Source organism: Notothenia rossii (assembly GCF_949606895.1).
Source record: "Notothenia rossii genome assembly, chromosome: 4".
Classification (NCBI taxonomy): domain Eukaryota; kingdom Metazoa; phylum Chordata; class Actinopteri; order Perciformes; family Nototheniidae; genus Notothenia; species Notothenia rossii.
The window spans coordinates 78,914,135-78,939,139 of NC_136902.1; the positions used below are offsets into that span (position 1 = coordinate 78,914,135).

Genomic DNA, 25,005 nt, shown 5'->3' on the forward strand with positions numbered 1-25,005 from the left:
AACATCTGTAAAACACTATTGATAGTACCTAATACTGCAGGCATGCTGGTGCAAAGCTGATTGTGCTTGATTACGATGATGATATTTGACGTTTTAAATTGTACAATTAGCGTAGTTTTCAGACTATAAGTCGCGCCTTTTTTCCCATTTTTCGACGCTGCAGCTTATATAACGGTGCGGCTAATCTATGGATTTTTACAGCTAACGGCCACTAGGGGACCTCCTAAATCTATGGATTTTACAGGTTACAGTCCACCACCTTTAACTCTATGGGCTCTATGGCCGGTCCGCGCCCCCCCACCTGTAAGCGGCGGGCTGCGGCAGGAAAAGCTGGAGGCCGGAAAAGAGTGAGACAGGTAGCGCGCAAAAGTAAAAGTGGAACCGAGATTGGTACGAGAGACAGAACGAGAGCAAGACAGACAGACATTACGAGAGCGAGACAGTTTGTCCCCGTACCACTGGTTGAAAACCACTGCTGTAGATCACTGCCGGTACGTGCGCTGGGAGCGCACCGTTTAAGTTTGAAAGTTGAAAAGTTTGTGTGTCTGAAACGCTATGTGATACAGTACAGTTTACACAGCACAGTACATGTTCTGTAGCTACTATTGCACTAAATGCTAACACTTGAATACGTTATGCAAATATGCAACTTGTTTGTTGAAATGTTAATAAATGGGAGCTTCCTCAAACAGCCATCTCTTTCCCGAAAATCCCCTCTGTGCACGAACCCTTACATATGGTAATTAAACATTAAAACACCTGCGGCTTATAGTCCAGTGCGGCTTATATATGTACACATCATTCCATTTAGCTGCTGCGGCTTATATTCAGGTGCGCCTTATAGTCCGGAAATTACGGTAGTCAAAATGGTGAAACAACGTTGTGGACTTTGCTGAATCTGTCATTGCGGCCCATCATGCTTTGCAGGGTCTTGTTTTGAAGGTTCAGTGGCTGGCAATGGAAGGTTCATACATAAATGCAGACTCACATGCACAGACCGAAACACACACACACACACACACACACACACACACACACACACACACACACACACACACACACACACACACACACACACACACACACACACACACACACACACACACACACATACACACATACATACACACATACACACATACACACACACACACACACACACACACACACACACACACACACACAGCAAAGACCATATATTTTTACTTGTCCTTCTTCCAGCACTGTTGGGAGTGAAAAAGATCACAATTGGCCGACATTAGGGAACTATCCCTGTCCAATTCATTCCAGATAAGAAGCAACACACACACACACACACACACACACACACACACACACACACACACACACACACACACACACACACACACATACACACATACACACATACACACATACACACATACACACACACACACACACACACACACACAGCAAAGACCATATATTTTTACTTGTCCTTCTTCCAGCACTGTTGGGAGTGAAAAAGATCACAATTGGCCGACATTAGGGAACTATCCCTGTCCAATTCATTCCAGATAAGAAGCAACACACACACACACACACACACACACACACACACACACACACACACACACACACACACACACACACACACACACACACACACACACACACACACACACACACACACACACACACACACACACAGTATATGTACAAATTGTCCTTGCCTTACAAGAGGAAAGCAAGTGTTTCTTAGGGAAGGAGAAGCATGTATGGCTTTATAGCTCAAATTGATGGCAGCTATGCTGACATTAATGGTTGTGGGCTTGAAACACCACAGACGGTTTGAATGGGGTTTGCCCTATTACTGAGAAAAATAAAGAACCTTTAATGGTTGAGATTAGAGCACTGATGAGATATAGCCTTGTGCTATAGACAGAATGTTTCATTGTTCACCTCAGATCACAGATGTTGTTTTTTCTCTCGTTCTTTTACATGAATGTGTTTGCTAAGGGCTTTGAAATGGTTCTTTAGGGAATTGCAGTTTTCTCTATATAAAATAATATTTTAAAAGAAAAATATATAATTGTTCTGATCCAAATTTGGATTTGCCACTTGTTAAGGTGTAGCTGTTCAAGTCATTGTTGATCTGCAGAGAGTAAAGACAGTCAAATGTTATCTTCAGTTCACTTGGAGTCAGCAGCTGCATTCCTTCACCTGCCAGCAGGCGATTCACAGAAGTTCACTCTATCACCCTGGGTCAATACCGGCATCCTGACCAACTGTAATAGGAACTTCTACTGCAACAACGGGGCCATACATACAGCAGACATTGCTCTACACTGCCCAAAGGATATGTACACCAGGCACTGCAAGAATAAGTTTAGGAGAATCAGTTAACGGTCTTTTCTCCCTGTTGAGGTCAGGAAGAAGTTACACGATGGGAGCGCCGAGAGGCTCAGGAAGAGCTGCTGCCCTCAGGCCATCGGATCCTAAATGAGGACACTGCCTTAGACTTGTGTTGGTGGCCAAGTGCTTATATCCCTGGGCCAGCTGGGTGACTTGCTTAGTGTAAAACATTTTAGGCCAGTTTCCAATACTTTCTGGCTGCGTTTTCAAGAACTGTCCATTCTCGCTTAATTACCATCATTTGAAAAGTATTCATCCTTAACACCAGTTTAAACTGCCCATCAGATAGTGAAACAAGATGTCAGCCCCATAATAGTTGGTTGTTTTAACAGATTAACAAGAAATATAACAATTTAAAGATAAAGAAGAAGTTTTTGAGATTAAGTAAAACATACAATTAAACAGCTTTCTGAGTCTAACAGCTATCTGAGTCAACAGCCTTAATAAGCCAAGTCTTTGTATTTAAGAAATACAGGGTGCATTCAATTATGGAAATGCCAATGCTATTTTATAAATGTATTACAGTTGCTCCAGGCTACCTCAGGGCTGCAGAAGAGTTTGTTGGCCCAACAATATTAGACAAAATAGCAAAAGATTTTACTTGGGAATAATGTTTAATGCATAAGAAATGTTGAAAAGAAAGCATAACTATGCTCTGAACTCTGCCAATCTGTTTGGTGGTTTTCTTAATTTGGTTCAACTTATTATTTTTGGTTTAGATCTGATATCCATACAATCAATAATATTGTAGAGCAAATGAGTGTCTATATTTTAACAAGGCTACCGCTTGCTTTAACATTAACCACACATGTTTCACAAGTGTATCAGTTCTGGTAGTAACCTCCCAGTTGGTGAATTTGCATGCTGATGTGGTTTCTGTGCCCTGGTATCAAATTGCATTCTTATCTCATCCATCCATTTTATACCTGCATGAGCAAGTTCTCCACACACACTCACAATCAAGCGCACACATAAAACCTCTCAAAAGGCAGAAATACACACTCCTCCCTTGACACATCATTCTTCCATTCCCACTCCATTATGCAACGTCTTTGATCATGGCTCACAGTGAAGAGTTTGGCGAGTCCTCAGAGCCCCATCCCCAGCTGTTGCCAGGCCCTCTGTCATCACATTTGATTGGCACGGCCATCGGCAGCTGCCAGCCTTGCCTTGAGCAACACCTCTGGCTACGCAGCTGCAAGATGTGTGTGGTGCTTGTACACGTACCTTTGACTGTGTGCTAACATCTTGTGTGCGTTCACCTTTACTCATACCTTCATCCATCTTTGTATCTGTGTGTACATCTGTGGCATTGCCTGCTGTTGAAATTCATTGCCATGTGTTCATGGTTAATTTACCAGGCCAGGAGGCAAGGGATGGCTGCATGCTTAATATCTATCTAACCCTCAGGACTTTGAGTTGGCTTGTTTCTAGCTCCAGGTAGGTTTTTACCAGAAATGTTTTGTTTATGAGGAAACAGGCAACAGCAGATCTCACCAATTCCGATGTGGTCACAGAAAACATGTGGTGTATTTCACATTACGGCATATTCCTGATTCCCCTTACTTTTGTGAGAATGATCGAGGGTGTTGATTCCATAATTGGAGATAATGGCAGTGAGATTTTAGAAACATACTATTTTTTATTCAAAAAATATCTTCTGCTACCATGTTGTTGTATCACTGATCCCTAGGGCTTCCGTGAACATTCATTAGTGACAACTTTCAGAACTGTTTGGGTTTTCATGAAACAGTCTATAAACTAACAGAAAAAAAAGAAATCTAAGTGAAGTAAGAAAGAAAATATGAAGATATTTATAATAAAAAGGGAACTGATAAAAGGAGTCGGGTTTGTTTTATGTAAAACAGCCTCAACATTAAAATGTATGAAGAACAAAGAAAACATGAAAGAGAAGATGGTTTGTTAGCAGCTAGAGAAAGAGGTTTATTTTGAGCAGAGCTAGCATGTAAGCATAAATGACAGAAGAATGTAATATTTGTGATAATGTGTTCTTATTGCATGGGATACAAGTAGAATGGATGACGAAACAAACGGGAAAAAAGAGTTGTAATTAAACTAGATTAATATAACTTAGTTTAATGTTGACCTTAGAGTGCTGCATTCAAGTTGTGTGATAGTGTTTTCAACTTCAATACTTTGATTTGGATATTTCCATCTGACACACAGACGTGCTTTTATGAGCTTATTATTTTCTTCAAAACACTGAAAAACTAGACTATTTCCTTTTTTTATTTGCATGATTATTTGGAATGCGAGCAGTAGCTCACAATATAATCTTCATGTGACATGAATGTACTGTTCCAATAGCAAAACCTTCACTTTCAGTAAATCACCATGAATATATGTTACTTAAAAATAGACTCGAAGTAACAAGACGTATAATGTTCAGTGTTTTGACATGCCTTATAATAAAATAATACGAACTCTGGACCGAGGCATAGAAACATTACATTTAGTTTAGCTATATGTGCAGAATTGAAATGGAGCATTTCATAGTAATTTGAGTAGTATATTTAGTCATTATACAACCAATGATGAAAAAAATGGCCAAAGTACATTTACAGTAGAAGAAGGAAGATGGGGCCAGTTAACGGCAGAGGATCAGATTCATGAAGGTACAGGTAGTGGGGAAATGACAAAGTTCATGCCAGGAGTGGGGCAGTCTATTAACTGTGTACAGACAGGTATACTATATTTTCACTGTGCAGCCATCTGTGTTATTAACTCACTCTGCACTGAATCAATTGACAGGTCTCAAGGTTCAATGTGTGTTAGCTTGTGTGTTTGCCATTTTTTTCCTAATTTACTCCTTTGCTTCTCGAGTCTCTATCATTGGATTCCTGACTGTTCAGGGTCAGTGGATGATTGTCCCTCTTGTATTACTCTTTACCACAGATTAAAAAGAGTACAGTCCTGCAGGGAAATGTTGTGAATTACTGTCCACTCCTTCTCACCTGTTTCCTGTCCAAGGTTTCCTCACCTTATCAGCTGCATACACATTCCAGTAGCGAGTCCCATGTGGATACTCCATCCACTTGTCCTATTACAACCCTAAATGACAAAAGCAGATTTCATTTTTTGTTTTTGACTCACATACACTCAAGCAGAGCCACACGTAGAAACACACACCCACTCACAAACAGAGGATATTTTCAGAGTCAGGCTTAAGTAGGCAGTGTTTACCCTCGCAGATCCCTTGAGGCCCACCAGTTACATTGTTAACCCTCCTGTAATACTCTCTAGGGAGACGTCTATAGTCTGTGCCTGAATGATAACATCACACACCTACTCAAAATTCCGGTCTCATTTATGGAGCTCTGTGTCTGCATGTGTGTGCTAGCGATCGAGAGATTCTGTGATATCATTCGGCCCCAACCTGCCATCTGGGTCCCATGCTCTGTTTGGGTGCAGGTATAATGAGGCACAAGTGGCCCTCAGTTGAAACACCAGATAGCAGGAACAGCGAGGGAGAGAGAGGAACATTGCCGATGGGGGATTGTGGCTGTCAGAAAGAGGGCATGAGATCCCTGGAGGTCCAGTGGCGTCTGTGTGAGGATGATGACGACACACATGCCAGGGCCATGGCTCTTCTCCCTGGTGCTTTATTAGGCTAGGCAATGGGAACTTACAATGCCCTTAGATACATCCCGACCTGCTCAATACTCAAACACTCACAACTGGTTCGTCTTGCTTCCTCCCTGTTGACATCTCTCCATGTCTTTTTTCCTTCAACTTCTTATCTTCGCAGTCCTCTCAAAAGTGCTTTATGTCTCTCAAGGAGATCCCAGTTACCCTGAAGCCCAATCTGAACCTGTCACACCATCAATGTAGCCTAACCAGTATCTGTCTCTCAGACCACGCCTAATTCAGTCCAATGTATACTTCTTAATGCTGAATAGATTTATTATGAAATACACATTATGCTTCAGTTCCCTCTACTTAAGGGAACAATTAATAGATGTGAAACCGCATAAGAGACCAATATCATTTTTTTTTCTCCTTAAACGTGTACAAGGCAAAGAGAGGGGGAAGCCAGAGACGTATGACTGTGAGCTACTATCAGAGGATATATATTATATATTAGTGCTGTTAATGTTAATGGTTCTGAGGAGCTTTGGTTTTGTCCCTGCGTGTGATTGATAGTTATGAAGTCCTCGATTTAAGCAGTGTCCCTACCTGCCCTGTTGCAATGGTGATAAGAAGTCAATACTTTTTGTTCAACGTCCATTACTCAGAGTGTTAGTACATGATGATGTGCCAGTGTGTAAGAGCGAGAGAGGGAAATAAAGAGGAACAGAATGAGGCTGAGAGGGATGAGTTATTGAGATCCATGTTGCTAATGTCCTTTTCATGTGGTGAATTACTGGAGCGTGCCCTGAAGCGACAGGATGAGCTTTGACCTCCTCGGGTGCTCTCAACCCATTGAAGTGGTCTGTCCATTTCCCCAGACTGTCACATCAAAGACTGTCAAAGATACAGGAAACAGCTTTATGGTAATAATGGATACAAGGAGAATCTTCTTTCCCTTTGAGACTTTAGATTATGTTGTATTGAGAACATGTTTCTCCTTTGTAAGCCATTTCTGGCACGTTGCTTACTATATTTTAATTTATCACTGTTTCCCACTTTCTCTTGTGTGTCCATGTATCAGCAACGGTATCCTTTGCTTGTAGATCTCTCTGCCACTGGGGGCACTTCTGTCTGTCAAAACATATTTCCATCTCTGTCAAACTAGCTGAGCATGAAGATATGAATTCCACCCTAAAGATATGGCCAGGTGTTGGTCCCCTCATATAGCAATAGTTACCTGTCTAAAGCAAGTTTCCAATTTGTCTAGGAGCCGAAGAGTGTATAAGTTAAGGCATTATCAAATGAATCAGACCATTTAGTGAATGTTTTATTTATTTTTTCGGAACAGAAATCTGGAATATTACAATTGAGTTCTATTATTACTTTAATGGTAGTCTGATGATTGGATGATGCATAAATCCATTGTTTCTAAAACGTTTTTTTTTAGCATAACAGATAGACAGACTATAAGAAAGCAGTAAAGTAATATATCACTGATGATTGTCTCTATCACTCACTTACTTACAGTAACAGTGAATTTTCTGCATTCACATTGTTCAATTTGAAAAGTTGTTCATGGACATCTGTTCTACATAGTAGTAACACATGTTATATTATTTTTGACACCTGTTTAATGATCAGCCACTTTGTGTCCTCAAGCTCACTGACACACGCATTGACATCTCATGATACTGGCATCCGTGATGACCTTTGCATGAATGAGGACTGCCCATCAGACTGTTATGAAACAAGTGTGCCTGTCATCCACTGTAAAGCATCTTCTTGAATAATAAAGGTCAGTTTACTGCAGGTTAAACTGCCATTTCAAAATGCCAGACTCTTCTCCGCATGCACATGGGCTGTTTTCAGGCAGCGGTCTGTTTGTATCTCTGATACTACAGAAGATATTAAATGGTTTATGCTAGGATACTGTGTTACCTCTGGCACTGCACTACAGTCTCAATCTGAAGTTTCCATGAGGTGACAAACACTTACTTATTTTCCTTCTCCCAAGTCTCTCTTACTTGTCATCAACATATCTTTGTTCTTTCTTTCCTCCCTTCTAACCTTTCTCCCCTCTCCTCTCATCAAAGAATCCACTAGTCTCTATTGACCTTCCAGACAATTACAAGCCAGTGGCTCTATCTTTAGGCCCGGCCTGTTGAGAGAGATATGCTGACTGACAGGTAATGACACCCACTGAGAGCTGAATTCCCCCTGGACTCACTGTCTGCCTGCCAGCCAGCCTGCCTGCCTCCCATCCCTTGGGTCCAGAAGTCAAACTGCAACCGCCACACTGTCGCTGTTTCAACATACTAACCATCCTCCTCTTCCTCATCATCATCATCGTTGAGATTATCCTTAAACCACAGACATCACACTCCAACAGTGTGTCAGCTATAACTTTCTTTCTCTGTCACAATCTGTCTTTTTCCCGCCCAGGAGTTTCCCTCAGACTTCTTCTCTTCCTGTCACTTTCTCTCTCTTTTTATATTTCTTCCAGTCTGTAACTATCCCTTTAAGTTATTCCTCCTACCATGTGTGTCACTCTGACTCTCTCATTCCAAACTGTCATTCAAGTTCACTCATTTAGACAGAGGGAAAATGAACTTTTGGCACCCATTTCCATCTTTCCTCCATCCATCCCTTTCATTTTAGTTGGAAGGGTCCGTTACTTTGACTTGAATTCCTCCTGTGGCACCAAGATCGAGGAGGTATGGGGTGCTTAAAGAAGCAGAAGTGAGTGTTCTGTACTGTATGTGCATGTGTGTGTGAGAGACAGGAATGTAATAGTGTCATCATTCATTGAAGTTGTCCTGAGTATTCATGAGAAGTTCAACCACAGGCTGTACACTAGGTGCTGCCAAGTGATGGAAAAAATAAGTTTCTCTACCTCCGTAATAGGGTTAGGGTTACATAGCTATTCGGCTGTATAAAACGAGCTGAAGTGGTGAAGGCGTGGGGCTTTGAAACAAGTTGACTGACACACTAAAGAAAAATAACTTTGAATAGGCTCATTAACACTCCCACGCACACATACCATACATATTCTTTAACACCTTTACTTCAGGGTTCAGTAATAGAACCCTTTTGTCCTGTGACCATAATTGGTCTGTAGCTCATAAAACTTTATATTCTCTATTGGTTCTTTGAAAGATTTAAAATAATATAATGAAAAAAAAGGGTATTAATATGTATCTATAACTATAATGTATGTATCCAGTACAGAATTCTTGAAGTAGAGGAGCTGGGATTTGTGTGTGCTGTCAGTCTGTGTTATCGACTCTTGTCATGGCCCTCCAGAGACTGTACCGCCTTTAAAGAATGATCTCCTCCGTCGTGTCCAGCTTTGACAGGAGTTAGCAACACACCACGCTATCCATATTTCTATTTCTGTCGTCATGTTTGACCCTGGGGGATTCTTCCCTCCGTGAAGGAATGAATGTCCCCTTTCCTTTTTCCTCATTGCTTCCTTTGACTGCTACTACTTCGATTTTCCTTAAATCCTGAATATAGTTGGAGCGTCACGCTGTTGGCAGTGACAGAGCTGTGAACCAGCTGTGTCGAGGGGAGTCGGGTGTTGAGGCAAGCTGCTGGCAGTAAAGGCAGACTACTGTATGCTTGTGCTTTATCAGTATTTTCAGGACTGACCCTAAAGATGGCGAGCTCTTAAATTTACCATCACATTGTGACTTTCTGACAACCATTGCCCATCGGGCAGCTGTTGCTGTTCATTTTCACAATCCGCTCATCCCCTATAAGTGATTGGCCATTATCTTGCCGATTAAAGCTCTGCTGTGAATGTCACACCTACAGTTATAAGGACGGACAGTAATTGTCTTAAAACATGGAGATTAATGTGTTTTCCAGGATTGTCCTGCTGGATCAGTAAGCTATATCAGATCCTGAATGTGTGTGATTATTTTTAGCTACCAAAACGACTGCCAATGTGGGCCATTTCCAGGCATCTGATAAACCATCAAACTCATGGAATATTCACTTAAATCAGCCTTGTATTCCAGTGTCCCATATTAATTACTGTATATCACCGGAACCCCTACAATGCAACCCCTATCCCAGTAAGCCACTGGCATAATTTTCAATTTCAAAAGTGCACTGTCTCATGGCATTCAGTTAAGTTGCTAAGTGTGTTTGCACAGCAGAAAGCGTCAGTCTGTCTATTTAAATGAAGCGTAATTGGTGCTGAATGACGGAAAGATTAAACACTTCTGCTAATTCCACCAGTACGGCTGTGAGGTAGCAGGTACCTCTCTCTGCAAAGAAAGCCTCCTAATGTGAAGACACCTACTAATGTGCTTGTGTTTTTGAGACAAGCCTATGTCACTGTGGCCAGTGTGAAAACATTTATTCTACTCCCTGCTGTTTTTCCATGACAACCATTTCTCATTCTTTATCACTCTGCTGTCTGAAAGAACCCATTCTTAAGTTAAAATGTTTGCCAACAGCTTTGGCGAATGGATGGCCATTAGTCTGCATGGAGATATCAGGATTTGGAGGAAGAGAAAGAGAAGTAGGCAGGCTACTTTGTACTGATGAATTGCTCGAGTTTTCTGACCCGGTGGGAGTGAAATTGAACAAATAGCAGCATCAGTCTGTCACTGTCAGTGGTTGGAATGAAAGATAGGACTGCACTATATACACACACACACACACACATGCACGTGCACATGCACATACAGACACACACACAGGAGGATGAACTTGTGGCCTTACATGTTAATCTAGAGCAAGCCATTCACAAGGCTACTTTTTATGTTTATCCACTATCATTTTTTCTCATTTGGCATCTGCCACTCCCTAACCTACCTAGCCATGTCCATTTTCATCAATCAGAGTGCTCCAGTGACAGCTCCTACTCTGACTCCATTTTATGCTTTGTGGATGTTCTGTAATCATGCTGACATTGGCAGGGTCCCATAGGTACAGCCCCTTCTGTAAACAACGTCTGTGCATTCAATTTATTTGATGTCACTGTGCAGAAACTGGCAACACTTTGCTGGTCCTTACATATTTACAATAGCAGGCAGAAAATCTTGTAGTGTGCATCCATTGGATCTTCAGTTCTCCATGTCGACATCTGCAGCATTCCGACCATCTGCTGTCTTTGTGTGTTTGTGCCGGATACAATGTTGCCAAATATATTTTTTTCTTTCATCTGTTATTTATAAAAGCTTAAGCCTGTCAAACATACAGTAGCATCGTTTGCTTGTAAAGTAAATAGTAGTTGCTATTCAAACTAAGCTTAGTATGATACATACAAAAAGGAGACGAGAGGACCTCTTTTATATATTACATGACTTGACATTACTACTTTACTTGTGTGTCAGTTAAAGAGGCGGTTAAAAGTTACAGCTGTCCTTCCTGAGTGTTTCTGCATAAAGCTCAGCAGATTCTGCTCCTCATCCTCTTTGGTCCTGCATCAGCTGGTTGTGTGCTTGCACTTGGCTGTTGTTTTAAAGCTACGTGGTTCTGCAGTGGTGCCAGGCAATACGCTGGAGCGGAGGAGACATTAAATAGAGAGTGGTTTTATATAAACAATTATTCCCAAGAGAAAAATGCATACAATGCACATTGCACACAAACACTTAAACAATAACACACATGCCCCAACCTTCCCCAGAGTCCTGTCAAACAGACATGTGTGATACGACTCTCTGCTCATTATTCCCATGAGGGAAATAAATCTCAAGTAAAAACTCGGATTGTATGTTCAACCTGTATTTAGAGACAATAGATATACAAAAAATGCGTGGTGTAGACAGGCAACAAGACATATAAAGTACACTCAAGAGAAACACGATATGACAACTTAACACATAATCCCAGCAATGATTATGTAAGACAGCTGTTATCACCCTCTCTCTCATCCACAACCACAGGGCTACGTATTCTGGTACTAACTGTACATACTTTATTTTCCCCTCTATTATTTTCTCAAGACATAAACTTGTTTTTTTGAGAAAATGTAAATACAGTAGACAGACCACTTATTATGTTAAGGTTATGCTCAGCATCTGCAATACAATTATTGAAAAATCCATCTTTTAAAAGGTTTTGTTCACCGTCATATTGGTGTGATAATTACATGACCATGGTACATGTGAGAGGCATCAAAAGCTATTTATTTTTCTTGTTCCTCTTGTCACATTCAATCCAGCCAATTGGTAACAAACTGTAAGATTACAGCTTTCTCATTATCATCTCTTTGTCATCAGCCTTCGCAGGTTCTTTGTTCAATGAAGTTGAAAACAAAGGCAGCGCTCCCTCATGTGCTTCTCTGTCAATGGCTTTTACATTGAAAGCCCCAGAGGGAACCTATTCAAGGTTTCCTTTTAATTACAACAATGGGGATCTCAATACCAATTGTGATCATTATTGACTGCGTTCCATTCCATCTTACGTTCATGGTTTTAACTATTTTCCCATTGAGTATCAGTGTTACCAGAAGATGTGTAAACTGCAGGCTAAATATGCATTATTTAAAATGACTGTCATATACGTTTTACAGGCCTGTTGATTCGGTATAAGCATGCAACATCCGACACATCAGTCCACTGGCACACATTATAATAGTTTTGTGTGGGCTATAATTACATTATGGCTATAATTACATTATAGGACACCAGGAAATCAGATTCTTGTCGCCAGGTCTTCCGTGAGCAAGGGTTTGTAATCATGTAAGATAGCACCTCCGCTTCCTTCGATCGTGCACACCACAGGACTTGCGGATGAGATTGATTAACGTGTGGAACTAGCAATTGCATTTGCCAGGAAGTCAGACAAGCAGACAGATTAGCTGTGGTATAGTTCACAGTCATGCTGCTTGAAATAAATAAAACAGCTATTAGGCAAGCATCTTGCACGGCATTTTCATCTGCTGACATACACAAGTGCATGGGCATTTAGGCACACAAAGGTGAATGCACACACATTCTCACACTCACAAATAAACAGGCACATAACTGGCAAGGGAAATACTGTGATAGCTGTCCAGTCTGTCAGCTAATTAATGTCAAAGCAATCATCAAATTAATGAGGAATTCTGAATAAAAAAACTCAACCCAAATTAGTAGAATTTTTGACGTAGAACCCTTAGTTACATGCTGTGTGTGTGCGCGTGTGTCTGTATGTGTGAGTGTGTAAAACCCTCTTTGATCAAGTGAAGACTGATCTTTTAATTAAAAATAAGATGGACAATTGGAGGCAACATAACCGTGACATTACCTGCATGTTACCGCAGAGCGAAAAAAGAGGTTAAAACTTTCATTTTAATCACCCTCCTGTCACTTCCGTCACCCTCGGTAAAAAGAGGGCAACATGTTCAAAGCCATTAAACTAAAAGGGAGATGAATGAGAGTGGTAAGAAAGTACAGCCCTTTGCATTTAGCAATTGTAATATCCATGACCTTCACATTTACTGTTCTTTAGGTCTCATATAAATTGAGGTCTTACTTGAATAGCAGCCTTTAGTTTAGCGTTTTTTCAGCTTCATCAGACAAAGGTTTTCCAAGTGGTACCTGTAAGATTTAACTTTGATGCATGAACCAGTTACGGTACGTCTACACTACAGGCATCAAAAAATCCTTTCAACGCTTCGCCCATTCACTTGAATGGGGTGACGTAGAAGATTTTTAATCTTCGCCGAACTGCATTGTGGGGAGCATGGCATGGCTTTGCAAGCATCACGAGCATCTATCGGCATCAAAAGTTGAACATTGTTCAACTTTTGAGGCTCGATGCTTGGCATCAGCCAATCAAATCCCGTTTATGCAAATCCCGCCAGTGCAAGCGCAGCCAATCAAACCGCGTGCAAGCTGGGAGAGCCAGACCGCAGTTCATTTCCTCATATTCCAAACGAGATATTACGGTAGCAAATCACCCGGTTCTTTAAGACCGGAACTATTTACCAGGATACAAACCGGAGGAACCAGGCATGGAGGGAGGTGGCAGAGACAGTGGGTGAAACTGATAGTTTTTTCACCTGTTTGGAGAGTTTATATCCAGTTTACTTCGTTTTAACATTGCTATTGCTTTGTATGTCGGGGGCGGGAGATTCATGTGATTGGTTGCTCGCAAAAAATCGCCAAGCTTCAGACACGCCCAGCTTCAAGATTTTTTCATGCCTTTAGTGTAGACGGGCCGTTAATCAAATATGGTATATTAAAGGTCCCATGTCATGGCAATTTCTACTGATCATATTTCCATTGTTGAGGTCTACTAGAAAAGATTGAAATTGTTGCGAGACTCGTTGCTGCTCGCCGCTGCTGTGAGGTGCTGTGAGCTGCTGCGAGAAGCGGACAGGTTTCCGGGTCAGCGATACAGCGAGAACAAGCGAAACTCATCCTGAGCACACACAAACACTCACAGCCGAAGTAAAAACAATAAGCGTGGCTTGATATTGAGTAGGAAAAAGGTTTATAACGCTGTGAGAATGGGTCTGCGGAGAGCATTTCTCCGCCATCCCAACTCGTCTATTTACCAGCGTTCAGGGAGCTCTATGCAAGTCAATGGGGACTCCCTGTTAGTTAGCCAAGGGATCCCGGTGTGTGAGGTGCTCCGCGGATTGGTCCATTTTGGCCAATCCGGTCATTTTTTGTTGATTTGGGTGTTCACACGTCACAGAACCCAGGAAGAAAACAATGGAACATTTGAAATCTCCAACGAGGCCTTCTGGGGCAGCATAGACAGGTCTTTTCTGTGTTAGAGTTTTTCTCGCTACAGGGTGTACTTTGAGGTTTTTTTACTCTGCAGACCATTTACATGCATAAAAACCTTAATAACACACAAGGGGACGGGTACTAACCGGAAAAGCATGACATGGGCCCTTTAAATCAAATTGTCATAAGCCTGGCATTTACAATGATGAGAGGGGAGCATAAGTTATGAGTCAATACCCCACATGAGAGTTTGATTAGCTAATGAGCTGCTTTGTTTTTTTTTAAAGGCAACTACACAGCTTTGCCCATAGTGGCTTCTTTGTTGAAGCTTTCATTAAGCTTTCACACCATCCTGCATTAGCACACAGCTCTGTTCCTTTTTGTTGGCATGTATTCAGGAAAACAAATCTGATCCCTCCTGAACACATAGGGTGGACTAATCAGCCAGCTATAACAAAACAAGCACACCTCTAATTTAGTTTTCAAAGTAGAAATCAATTATGTGGTAAAGAGCTTTTACAATGAATAATATCCAAAAGCCTAATATGCAGCTTTCTAAAATAAAACATAAAAATGCTTTATCAAAACCTGTATCATTGAGTTGTTGACTTATTAGGGTCAACTCTCACTTTACCAAGTTGTATGTCTCCAAATGCTCTTTCTATCTACATTATTTTTATTTTATTGGCTTATGTGTTTCCTTTTTATCTATTTATGTTACTCTCATTACTTGTATGTATTTAGGCTGTCAAGTTAACGCGTTAATATCGCGTTATCGCAAAAAAAAAATTAACGCCACTAATTATTTTAACGCGATTAACGCATATGGCCGCCCCGTAGTTTCAGAGCGCATCGAGTTTAAAATACCAACTATACAATCCAAGCACACTGCTGATGCCGACAGCCCCGCTCCTGCCGCCCGCTTGCAGCAGACCACACTTGAAAGTGTGCGGAGGAGACGCCTGGACACATCTACGAGCAGCAAACTTTCAACAAAGATCGCTAAATGGGTGGCGAGTGGCGACAGCTTGCAGGCCAATTAACATTGTGGAGGACGAGGGGCTGCATGATATAATTCGGGCCGCATCCAACGACTGCACTTATGAATTGCCTTCCAGAGCCACCACTGTGTCGAAAATACACAACTTGTATGAAATCCAAACAGCGAAAGTAGAGGAGGATTTAAGAAGACTATTGGACTTCACTCAGTAATGACAGTTTACCTCGGGGTCACAGCGCATTATTTTGACCCACAGTGGGAACTTCAGTCTCATGCTTTGACAGTTATGAAAACAGAGGAGCGGCATTTTGCCGACAACTGCGCTCACACACACACACACACACACACACACACACACACACACACACACACACACACACACACACACACACACACACACACACACACACACACACACACACACACACACACACACACACACTCACAGACACACACAGTAATTTTGTATTATATGAGAGAGGTTCTAGGTTGAATTGAGGCGAATATTTATAACGTTCAGAGGTTGTTGTGTTTAATATTCATGAGAATATTTGTCATTGATCAAATGATAATAAACAAACATTTGCATAAAGCATATTTGTCCACTCATATGTTGATAAGAGTATTCAAAACTTGAAAAATATCCCTCTAAAGTACATTTAGAACAGATAAAAAATGTGCGATTAATTTGCGATTAACTATGGACAATCATGCGATTAATCGCGATTAAATATTTTAATCGACTGACAGCCCTGCAACAGAATGGGAATTAATAAATGTGTATCTTAATCTTAATTTGAGACAAATCACAGACTGAAGGGTGCCATAGCAAAGGTTTAACTTTCTAATGTTCTTGACATGATTTCCATTAAAAAAGTCACGTGGCAAGTTTTTGTGTTCATCAATCACTGTAAATTGATTCTGGCTTATCATTTACCTGAGGCGAGAGAAGCAGTCAATGTACAATATCCACTGAGAGCACATATATTGACTTCCAATTCAAATTACTGTAATGCTATGTTAAATCTCTTACAGTGTCCCTATTCTTTAAAACCATTTATTTTATCAAAGGCCAAGTCCCTCTGAACTATTTCACCTTCTCTCCCTATCAGATAATGGCGTTTGCCCCAATCAAAGCACATGAGTTGGAGAGCTCATAACCATTAATTACCTTGTATAGTAGGTGAAGCACCAGTTCATTTGATCCGCATTTAGCACTTGGTCTGATGGAAAGCGAGATACAGTCGTCGAATTAATAGAGAAGCCAGCAGATCCTTCAAAAGGATAATGAGTTTTTTACCCTTGGCTGCCACTTTCCAGAGACACTTTTACATTCTGTGTCACAAACAGCAACCCGCTCGCACAGTAAGCCAATGCAAGCCTTTGTTTGGACCTTCCTTTTGTCTTCTACAATAAACTCTGTTACTTATTTTCACAGAGCAGGAGCCCTGACAAAGGTTGAGATCCAAATGCGTTCATTCTGACTTATTTTATGTTATAGGTCTATTCAGAATAAATAAGCAGTGGGAAGGATAGGAAACTGAATTGGTGTAAATCATATGTTAAGGTTAGGTCACTTCCAGCTCTAAATGAGGGACTGAGAGTAAAAAAAACTGTGTGTGTGTGTGTGTGTGTGTGTGTGTGTGTGTGTGTGTGTGTGTGTGTGTGTGTGTGTGTGTGTGTGTGTGTGTGTGTGTGTGTGTGTGTGTGTGTGTGTGTGTGTGTGTGTGTGTGTGTGTGTGTGTGTGTGTGTGTGTGTGTGTGTGTGTGTGTGTGTGTGTGTGTGTGTGTGTGTGTGCAGAATAAGTGTGTATGTCCAGCTAAGAGAAGGGGTTTAAGTTTGTTTTTCCAGAAAAGGTGAAAAATAATGCTTGCTTCATAAAAAGAAATGCTCTCCATCATTTAGACAGTACTGTTGTTGACCATAAGGTTAGCAAAGTTTATACCATTTGTTCATACTGGTTTTGTTCTATTCGTCGTCTGTAAACGAGGATCATATCTGAAAGAGATTCGTAATAGCCTCATGAGATCATGTTCCTGTGCTATGCGCCATTACCTCTAAGGGATTCTCTTTTCATGCCTACTTTTCACGGAGCCTGTCTGGCACACTCCTCATCCCGCTTCACCTCTCGCCGTTCATTGATTGGTTTCGATAGTTCAAGGCCAGGCTCATGTTTTCCCTGTGTGAAAACAGCATTGCTTATTTGCCAGCTTTCATGTATTGACCATTCACCAAATGTCAACTCCCGAGGCACCAAGACATGTCAGAATTGTATCTATCATCAGTTAGTGTGTACACTTACTGGTGTGGATAGATTTGTAATGGGTGAAAGACAATTCAGTTCTTAGAATCACCAAATGTAATTAGTATTTTGATTTCTTATGCAGCCTAAGTTAAATAGAATAAATGACAGTGCCTGATAGAATATGGAAAAGTTATGGAGAATGAAAGAAAGAGCGAGGCGGCCAGTAATAGTATAGAATAACTTTACAGTGTCATTAAAGACATGGATGGCTTCATGTGAAACCCTGTGGTATTTATGACAGCAGACATCAACTTATATTAGAATATTCTTTCTGCTTATTAATTTCCTATAAAGCAAGAGCTGTACCATACCTGATATTTGCTGAAGAATATTAGTAATGTGTTACAACTAAATCACCTGGAAACCAATCCTTTTGTTTCCAGGTGATTTTATCCTATATCTTTATCATGTTTTTAGTCGAGTTTTATCTTGTATGAGATTTATAGGAGTTTTACATTTTATGTAGCTTCTTAGATTGTATGCAGTGGACCAAAACAATGAGCTGAAAGACCTTAAAGCACCCATTAAAACTGAGGGGGACTGCAGCATTGATCCTTTCTGTATGTCAGTATACGAGTAACACCTTTTACTATACAGTACATGTAGTAATTTGTTCGATTATTAAAATAAAGATTTTAATTATAGCAGCTTTAGGCCAAAGATGTAACAATGCTTTGTTTGGAGGTAAGACATGAATCTTTTCCAGTTAACATACCGTTAGGTCTAATATTATTAGTCATCTTGACACGAAATAGTGATGAAACTCTACATGTTTAACTTGCTCCTGTGTAGACATTAATTATCTAATGGAATTTAAAGTGTTGATCCTTGGACAGAGATTAGTCCAAAGAACTAGACGATGAATATGTATTAAGCTGGGATTTAAAAATGGTAAAATTTGAAAGCTTCATGTGCCTGTAGATAAACATAAACATTTTTAAATGTTCTTTGTCCACGGTACAAGTACAGTACAACCGCACATTCACTGCCACTGCTACTCTCTGCTTGTTGGCCTTATACTTGATTGTAGATGTTGGCCTGCTGTGACTCCCTGTGATGATATATAATTAGTGGATACGTCTCATCTTTGCTGGCTAGAACCAGTTGTTGTTTACTCAGCTGTGTAATCGTCAGGGAAAAGGTCAATTTGAAAACGTTCCAGCTCTGTATGCAGCTCTGCACGTCAAAGTGTGATGATGAGGCTTGAAGTAACATCACTGAACTTGCAGTATTTCTCTGTAATACATAATCTGTTCACCTTTGGGCCAAGTTCTACATTATTGTATTTTCCTGTGCATACTCATAACAACTTCACACTTTTCTATAGGTTCGTTTTTAACATGCAACTCTATATTGTAATGCATCCATAAGGTTTTATGACTGTTGATATAGTCACTAGTGCATCTGAATGCATAATGTGCAGCATTATAATTGCATCGTCGTTGGACTATACATGTGGTCTTCATAGAACATGTGTTTAAAGTATTACGTTCAGAATGGGCAATGCTTTCTTTGGATTTGGAAAAGGACTACTTGTAGCCAACATGAATATTGATGCATTGAATAGTTTGGGCCAAACATCAAATCTTAAAAAATTGAACATGACCTATAATTAAAAGTATAAAACAGGCCATTAATTCAGTATACACAACAGCATAAAGTTTATGTTTGATAACACAGTGAGCAGATTGTGTTGCTTAATTGCTCATGATGACAGTTTAACATATGTGCTTTTTAAAGTTCACAGAATACATTATGGATTAAAAAAAGAATATCTCTAACTGAATGTCTTTTATTATTACTGCAGTCTATTCAAATTATGCATACAGTTTATACCGCAGTCTAGTTGTCATACACAATTTGAAAAGTCCTATGGTGGTGGAACAACACTTGTTTTATTTGCATTAAAGTATGAGGAATATACCACAGTATGTACACAGATTCACTTTACAGTATAAGTGGATCAGTTTAGCCAAACACAAGACAGGCATCAGTAGTAACAAGTATATTAAAATACGACTAGCTATTGTGTATATAATGTGTATGATTAATTTCCGAGTATCACATGTCATCTCATTATTGTTTAGTGCTTCAGTTTTAATTTTGTAATATATTTGAACAATGTATGTCTATAAAGCTGATGCAGACTGAAGTTATAACTCTCCACTGTGCCTTTATGAAAGCTTAACAACCAAAATAGTGTTTAATGCATTTGCTGCAGTAAACAGTGTTTTATGAATGCATATTTTAGCAGTGTTTTTAACATTTTAATGCTTTTAGGCTTGCAAGCTTGTGTCATACAGATCAGACATTTATATTAAATAGCACTCATCCTTTTAAAACAACAGTAGATTATACTCCCTAAGAGCGGCTCCCAAAGTGTAAGGATGTATTAAGAGCAAAGCCTGACATGGTAGGCACTCTAGATAAATGGAGGGCAATGTGCACAAAATGCCAAAAGTATTAGTGCTAATAAATCCATACACCTTGGGACCAGCTTTAAGTGAATTTAACTTTTCTTGTAGATGTGAAAGAAAAAAAATACAATTCCTGTTCTCACAGCGTCTTAGACGGGATACTCATTTGCCACATGGACCACCCTGTTTTTCACCCAGTTACCAAAGTGGATGATTTATTTTTCACTAACCCCCCTTGGTTGTCTCCTTCTTTTTGGTTGGTTTTAGCTGCCATTCTTGATGACCCTATGGAGTGCAGTAGAGGAGAGCGTTTGGCCATAACACTGGCCAAAGAAACCATCAACAGGAGCACTAACCGCTCCACCACCGGCAAGCTGGAGGTGGACATCTTTGAACTGCTGAGAGACAGTGAATATGAGATGGGGGAAACAAGTAAGTAGAACAAAGCGGCTTTGTGTTGTGAAAAGAAAGTGTTGATGTGTGTTTGAGTCTGTTGGTCAGAATTGGTGTAAATCATATGTTAAGGTTAGGTCACTTCCAGCTCTAAATGAGGGACTGAGAGTAAAAAAAACTGTGTGTGTGTGTGTGTGTGTGTGTGTGTGTGTGTGTGTGTGTGTGTGTGTGTGTGTGTGTGTGTGTGTGTGTGTGTGTGTGTGTGTGTGTGTGTGTGTGTGTGTGTGTGTGTGTGTGTGTGTGTGTGTGTGTGTGTGTGTGTGTGTGTGTGTGTGTGTGTGTGTGTGTGTGTGTGTGTGTGTGTGTGTGTGTGTGGAGACAGCAAGCCTGTCATTTCAATTCACACTCCTTTCTTCTTTTCACTCTGTCCATCACACGCCTCTCCCAAGTACAAAGAGATAAGTCTGTCTGGTTCAACAATACTTCGGTCAAACCCAGGCAAGCAATTTATTGAAAAAAGATGCCAGTCTGTGGTGGAGCAGAAAAGCAAAATGAGCTGTCATATTTTAAAAGCTGCAGAAGTCAAACGGTGTGTTTATGTTTGTTTGTTGTTTTTTTCTCTTATATAATTGCAACGTTCTCTCTCCAGTGACAGGTCCAATCAAAACAACATTTTCTGTAGAAAGGAGTGTAAGGTAAAAAATGGATTGATCTTACAAACGTAATCTATCAAAAGAGATGGCATCCAACAAAAGGGCTTAGCGACTTTGAAAGAAAATGGGCAATAAAGAGATTTCCAGAAACAAATGGGACAAGTGTTTCACTGACCCCGGGATTCCACCGGGTCCGTTCGCACCGCGGTTTTGTTCCGACCTCTTACAGCGTCAAACCTCACCGGGCGCGTTTCAAAAACGGAGCGTCTTACGTGCCAGCTCGCAGTTTTTGTTGATTTGGGCATGTTTCCTGGACAGGCTACTTTGTACAGACAAAGTTAATAATAATTGTAATAGTCCAGTTATAAACGACATGAATTAAAGATGTGTTGCTGTATTTTAGTGGTAAAAAAAATGCATTCATCATCATAATTATTCTATATATCATTTACACAGTGCCTGTAAACCGGAGGAGAACGCTGACATTTCTCCTCCTACTTGAAAGACTACGGAGGGATAGGGTCTGCAAAATGTGTTTATTTTTGGGATTGACTGGATGCTCTGACCGGTCCACTTCCTGCCCGACGCCTCGCGTCTCGCTTCATTAAAACAAGCTAAAGTATTTGTTATCAATTGGATCAAAGCCTCCACTTCACAGCTATCCAAACAAATCAGTATACAGGGCTGTGACTTGCTGCCTCACACATCAGTGTTTATAAAAAAAATGTTTTACATTTTAAATGAAAACAACCCAAAATCAATACAGAGCAGTACGGGTCTGCAGAAAGCATCCAATAAAAACTGCTATGACAAGAGGGGGGATTGATTTTCAATACAACACATTTCCACTTTAAAAAACCAAGGGCTTCAGTGGTGCTGCTTTATTCATAAAAATACAGGTTCATTTATCACAACAGTAACACACTGTTTTTCTTTCTCTGCCTGGCTTACTCGAAAACCTTTTCCGAGTCTTATTCCTCATGTGTATTTTTCACGTAGTGTATGCATGCTTCATTTTGTGTGTGTGTGTGTGTGTGTGTGTGTGTGTGTGTGTGTGTGTGTGTGTGTGTGTGTGTGTGTGTGTGTGTGTGTGTGTGTGTGTGTGTGTGTGTGTGTGTGTGTGTGTGTGTGTGTGTGTGTGTGTGTGTGTGTGTGTGTGTGTGTGTGTGTGTGTGTGTGTGTGTGTGTGTGTGTGTGTGTGTGTGTGTGTATATAACATAGCACATGTTTGTGTGTGCATGCTGGATTGTGTGTATTTGTGCAAAGGTTTTGTGTTTGAAAGTGTGTGTGTAATTAGAGGCAGGAATTGGCTTAGGTACGGATGAGTGGCTGCAGTTAGATGGAAATATCACAGAGGGGCCGCTACCCCCATGTTTCTAGCCCCCATTCCTACTTGTGAAGTATACAACTCCTAAATGAATGACTCCCTGGACTGTTTGCTGCTTTTACAATCAGGAACCACACATTTCTTCTACTGTTATATATTGCACATATAGCCACGAAACAAACACAAATGTTTGCTTTAGTGCTGCCTTGTGTGCTCCTGAGGACATTGATGGCCTACTGAGAACCTTTTTATTCTGATAAATCTTAAGCCTTTAAGATCTGAAAGGAAATTTACAAGCACCATGAGCTGCAGTTGGAAACATGTAGTTGTGGTAGCTGCATAGTTTGCTTGTTAAGAGTGTAAACAGGCTTGTTGTGCGTCAGTCTTTTGGTATTTGTGGACCTGCTCTTGTGTGTTTGTTCTTTTTGATTGTCCATCCTCCGTCCTCTTGTAAGCAGCTGCATTGACAAGCCTTTTACAAGTCAAACTCATTACAGCCCTCTAATCATTCCAAGGTTCCAATAGCTTGTATTGATCAGGGGAAATCAATACCAAGCGGAGAAAATGGACTTCAGGCCAACCCCTAGACCACCTGACCATAATTTGACCGCGGTGAACACCCTAGTACTTTTCACAGCGCTAATAGACACCTTGACACTGACATAAATGTCCAGGGAGTGCAAACAAACTTTGGCTAGAAGGTGGAGTCTTGACACAGACTTTTTTGTGCGCATTATCTCTCTCACACATACACGCGATGCCGGCTGTGCAGTGAGACGGCGTATCAAAGTGTCAGACAAGCCAGCATTTTGTTGGCTGGCAGTCAAATCATTCAGGTTTATAATTTGGTGAAGCCATGCAGACAGGTGAAAATGTGTGTATGTGCATGTACTGTAAATGTGTGCATACAAGTGTATATGTGTGTTTATGTACGGTGTCAGTGTGTTCATGTCTCATGGGTAAGTAAGGGATTACTTATTAATCATTCGACTCACTGCCTCTGGATTCACCACACAGACTCAAAAACTGTCCCCCCTGCCTCTTCCACTGCTTAATGCTCTGCATTTGCCCAAATAACCCACACCAAATTATCCTCTCACACACTTCCTTTGTATGCACACGCCCGCACATTAACAGTTGGCTACGTAGGGTCTGTACTTGTGTCTGCCTCACATCATTGACTGTAGCTGTTTAATTAAAGTCCAGGGATTATAAACTCACAAGAAATGGGGTTCTGTTTTTTAGTGTGGCGAAATTAAATCATATATCCTGAGTCAAATTCACATTGAAATGTTCCTGAAAGGTTTTCGTCCCCAAAGGTAAAGCCTTTAAAGCAGTCCTTCATGAATGTGGAAAACAAGATAAGTCTGTCTGTATGTCATGTTGGGTATATTATGGCATTCATGTGTACACTTTTAAATACCAGACGTTATGTTTTATGCCTCAATATATTGCTGCTTGTCACTGTTTCTGTCACTCTGCCACTGTCTGTCAATGTATTTATCTGTCTGAGTCTCTTCCCATTTCTCTATCTTTCCATCTCCATTTGTGAAAGCCTATTACATATACGTGAATATCAGTTCCTCCCACAAGCTATTAAACTCTCATGGGCAGGGTATATATGATTTTTCTGTATGCCCATCACGTTAGGCTTATTAAACATGGAGAAATGCGTTTGGCCTTGTGCAGGTTTCATTAATACATGTAGGTTCAGGCTCCCTTGAGACAGTAGAAGCGCTGGCTCAGGCTGCTATCCGTTTAGAGGTTGAGATAGTCAGCATGTGCATCCATTAACATCTGACTGAAGAGGGCCTTTTTATAATGACGTAGACTCTTCAAGAAAGACTGTACTCTATTTTCCTGGTAGCCTGACCGACTAGCTACTACCTCTCTCACCATGCTTTCCCTAATCAATCCTCATTTTCCCTTTCATCTTCTCTGTGTTCCCTTTAGTGTGCCAGATTATGTCGAAAGGGGTGGTAGCAGTCCTCGGTCCCTCTGCCAGCCCGGCCTCCAACTCCATCATCAGCAATATCTGTGGAGAGAAAGAGGTGAGTTCATGCACACAACTGGCCTGCTGCCGCGGGCTACTGCTAGGCAGCATGCTCACAGGGAAACCAGAAATACAGAGCTTGGAACAATGACGCTCATTAGTGCCAGTTTGTTTTGTGTACAGTAGGATACTGTGGGGGGAATCACACCAACGTTTTTTATGAAAATGATGAAATACATCAACGGTTTCATAAAGTGAGCAAAGCCGGATC

At 40.7% G+C, this 25,005-nt stretch overlaps 1 protein-coding gene across 11 annotated transcripts in view; it reads left to right on the plus strand.

Moving 5' to 3' along the window:
- Nucleotides 1–25,005, plus strand: part of grik4 (glutamate receptor, ionotropic, kainate 4) — a 283,245-nt gene that overhangs the window by 155,550 nt on the left and 102,690 nt on the right. For all 11 annotated transcript variants that reach the window (XM_079675100.1, XM_079675097.1, XM_079675094.1 and 8 more), the window contains 2 exons: nt 20,636–20,800; nt 24,695–24,792. In XM_079675100.1, the coding sequence (XP_079531226.1) occupies nt 20,636–20,800; nt 24,695–24,792 (263 nt within the window). The remainder of the gene's footprint in view (nt 1–20,635; nt 20,801–24,694; nt 24,793–25,005) is intronic.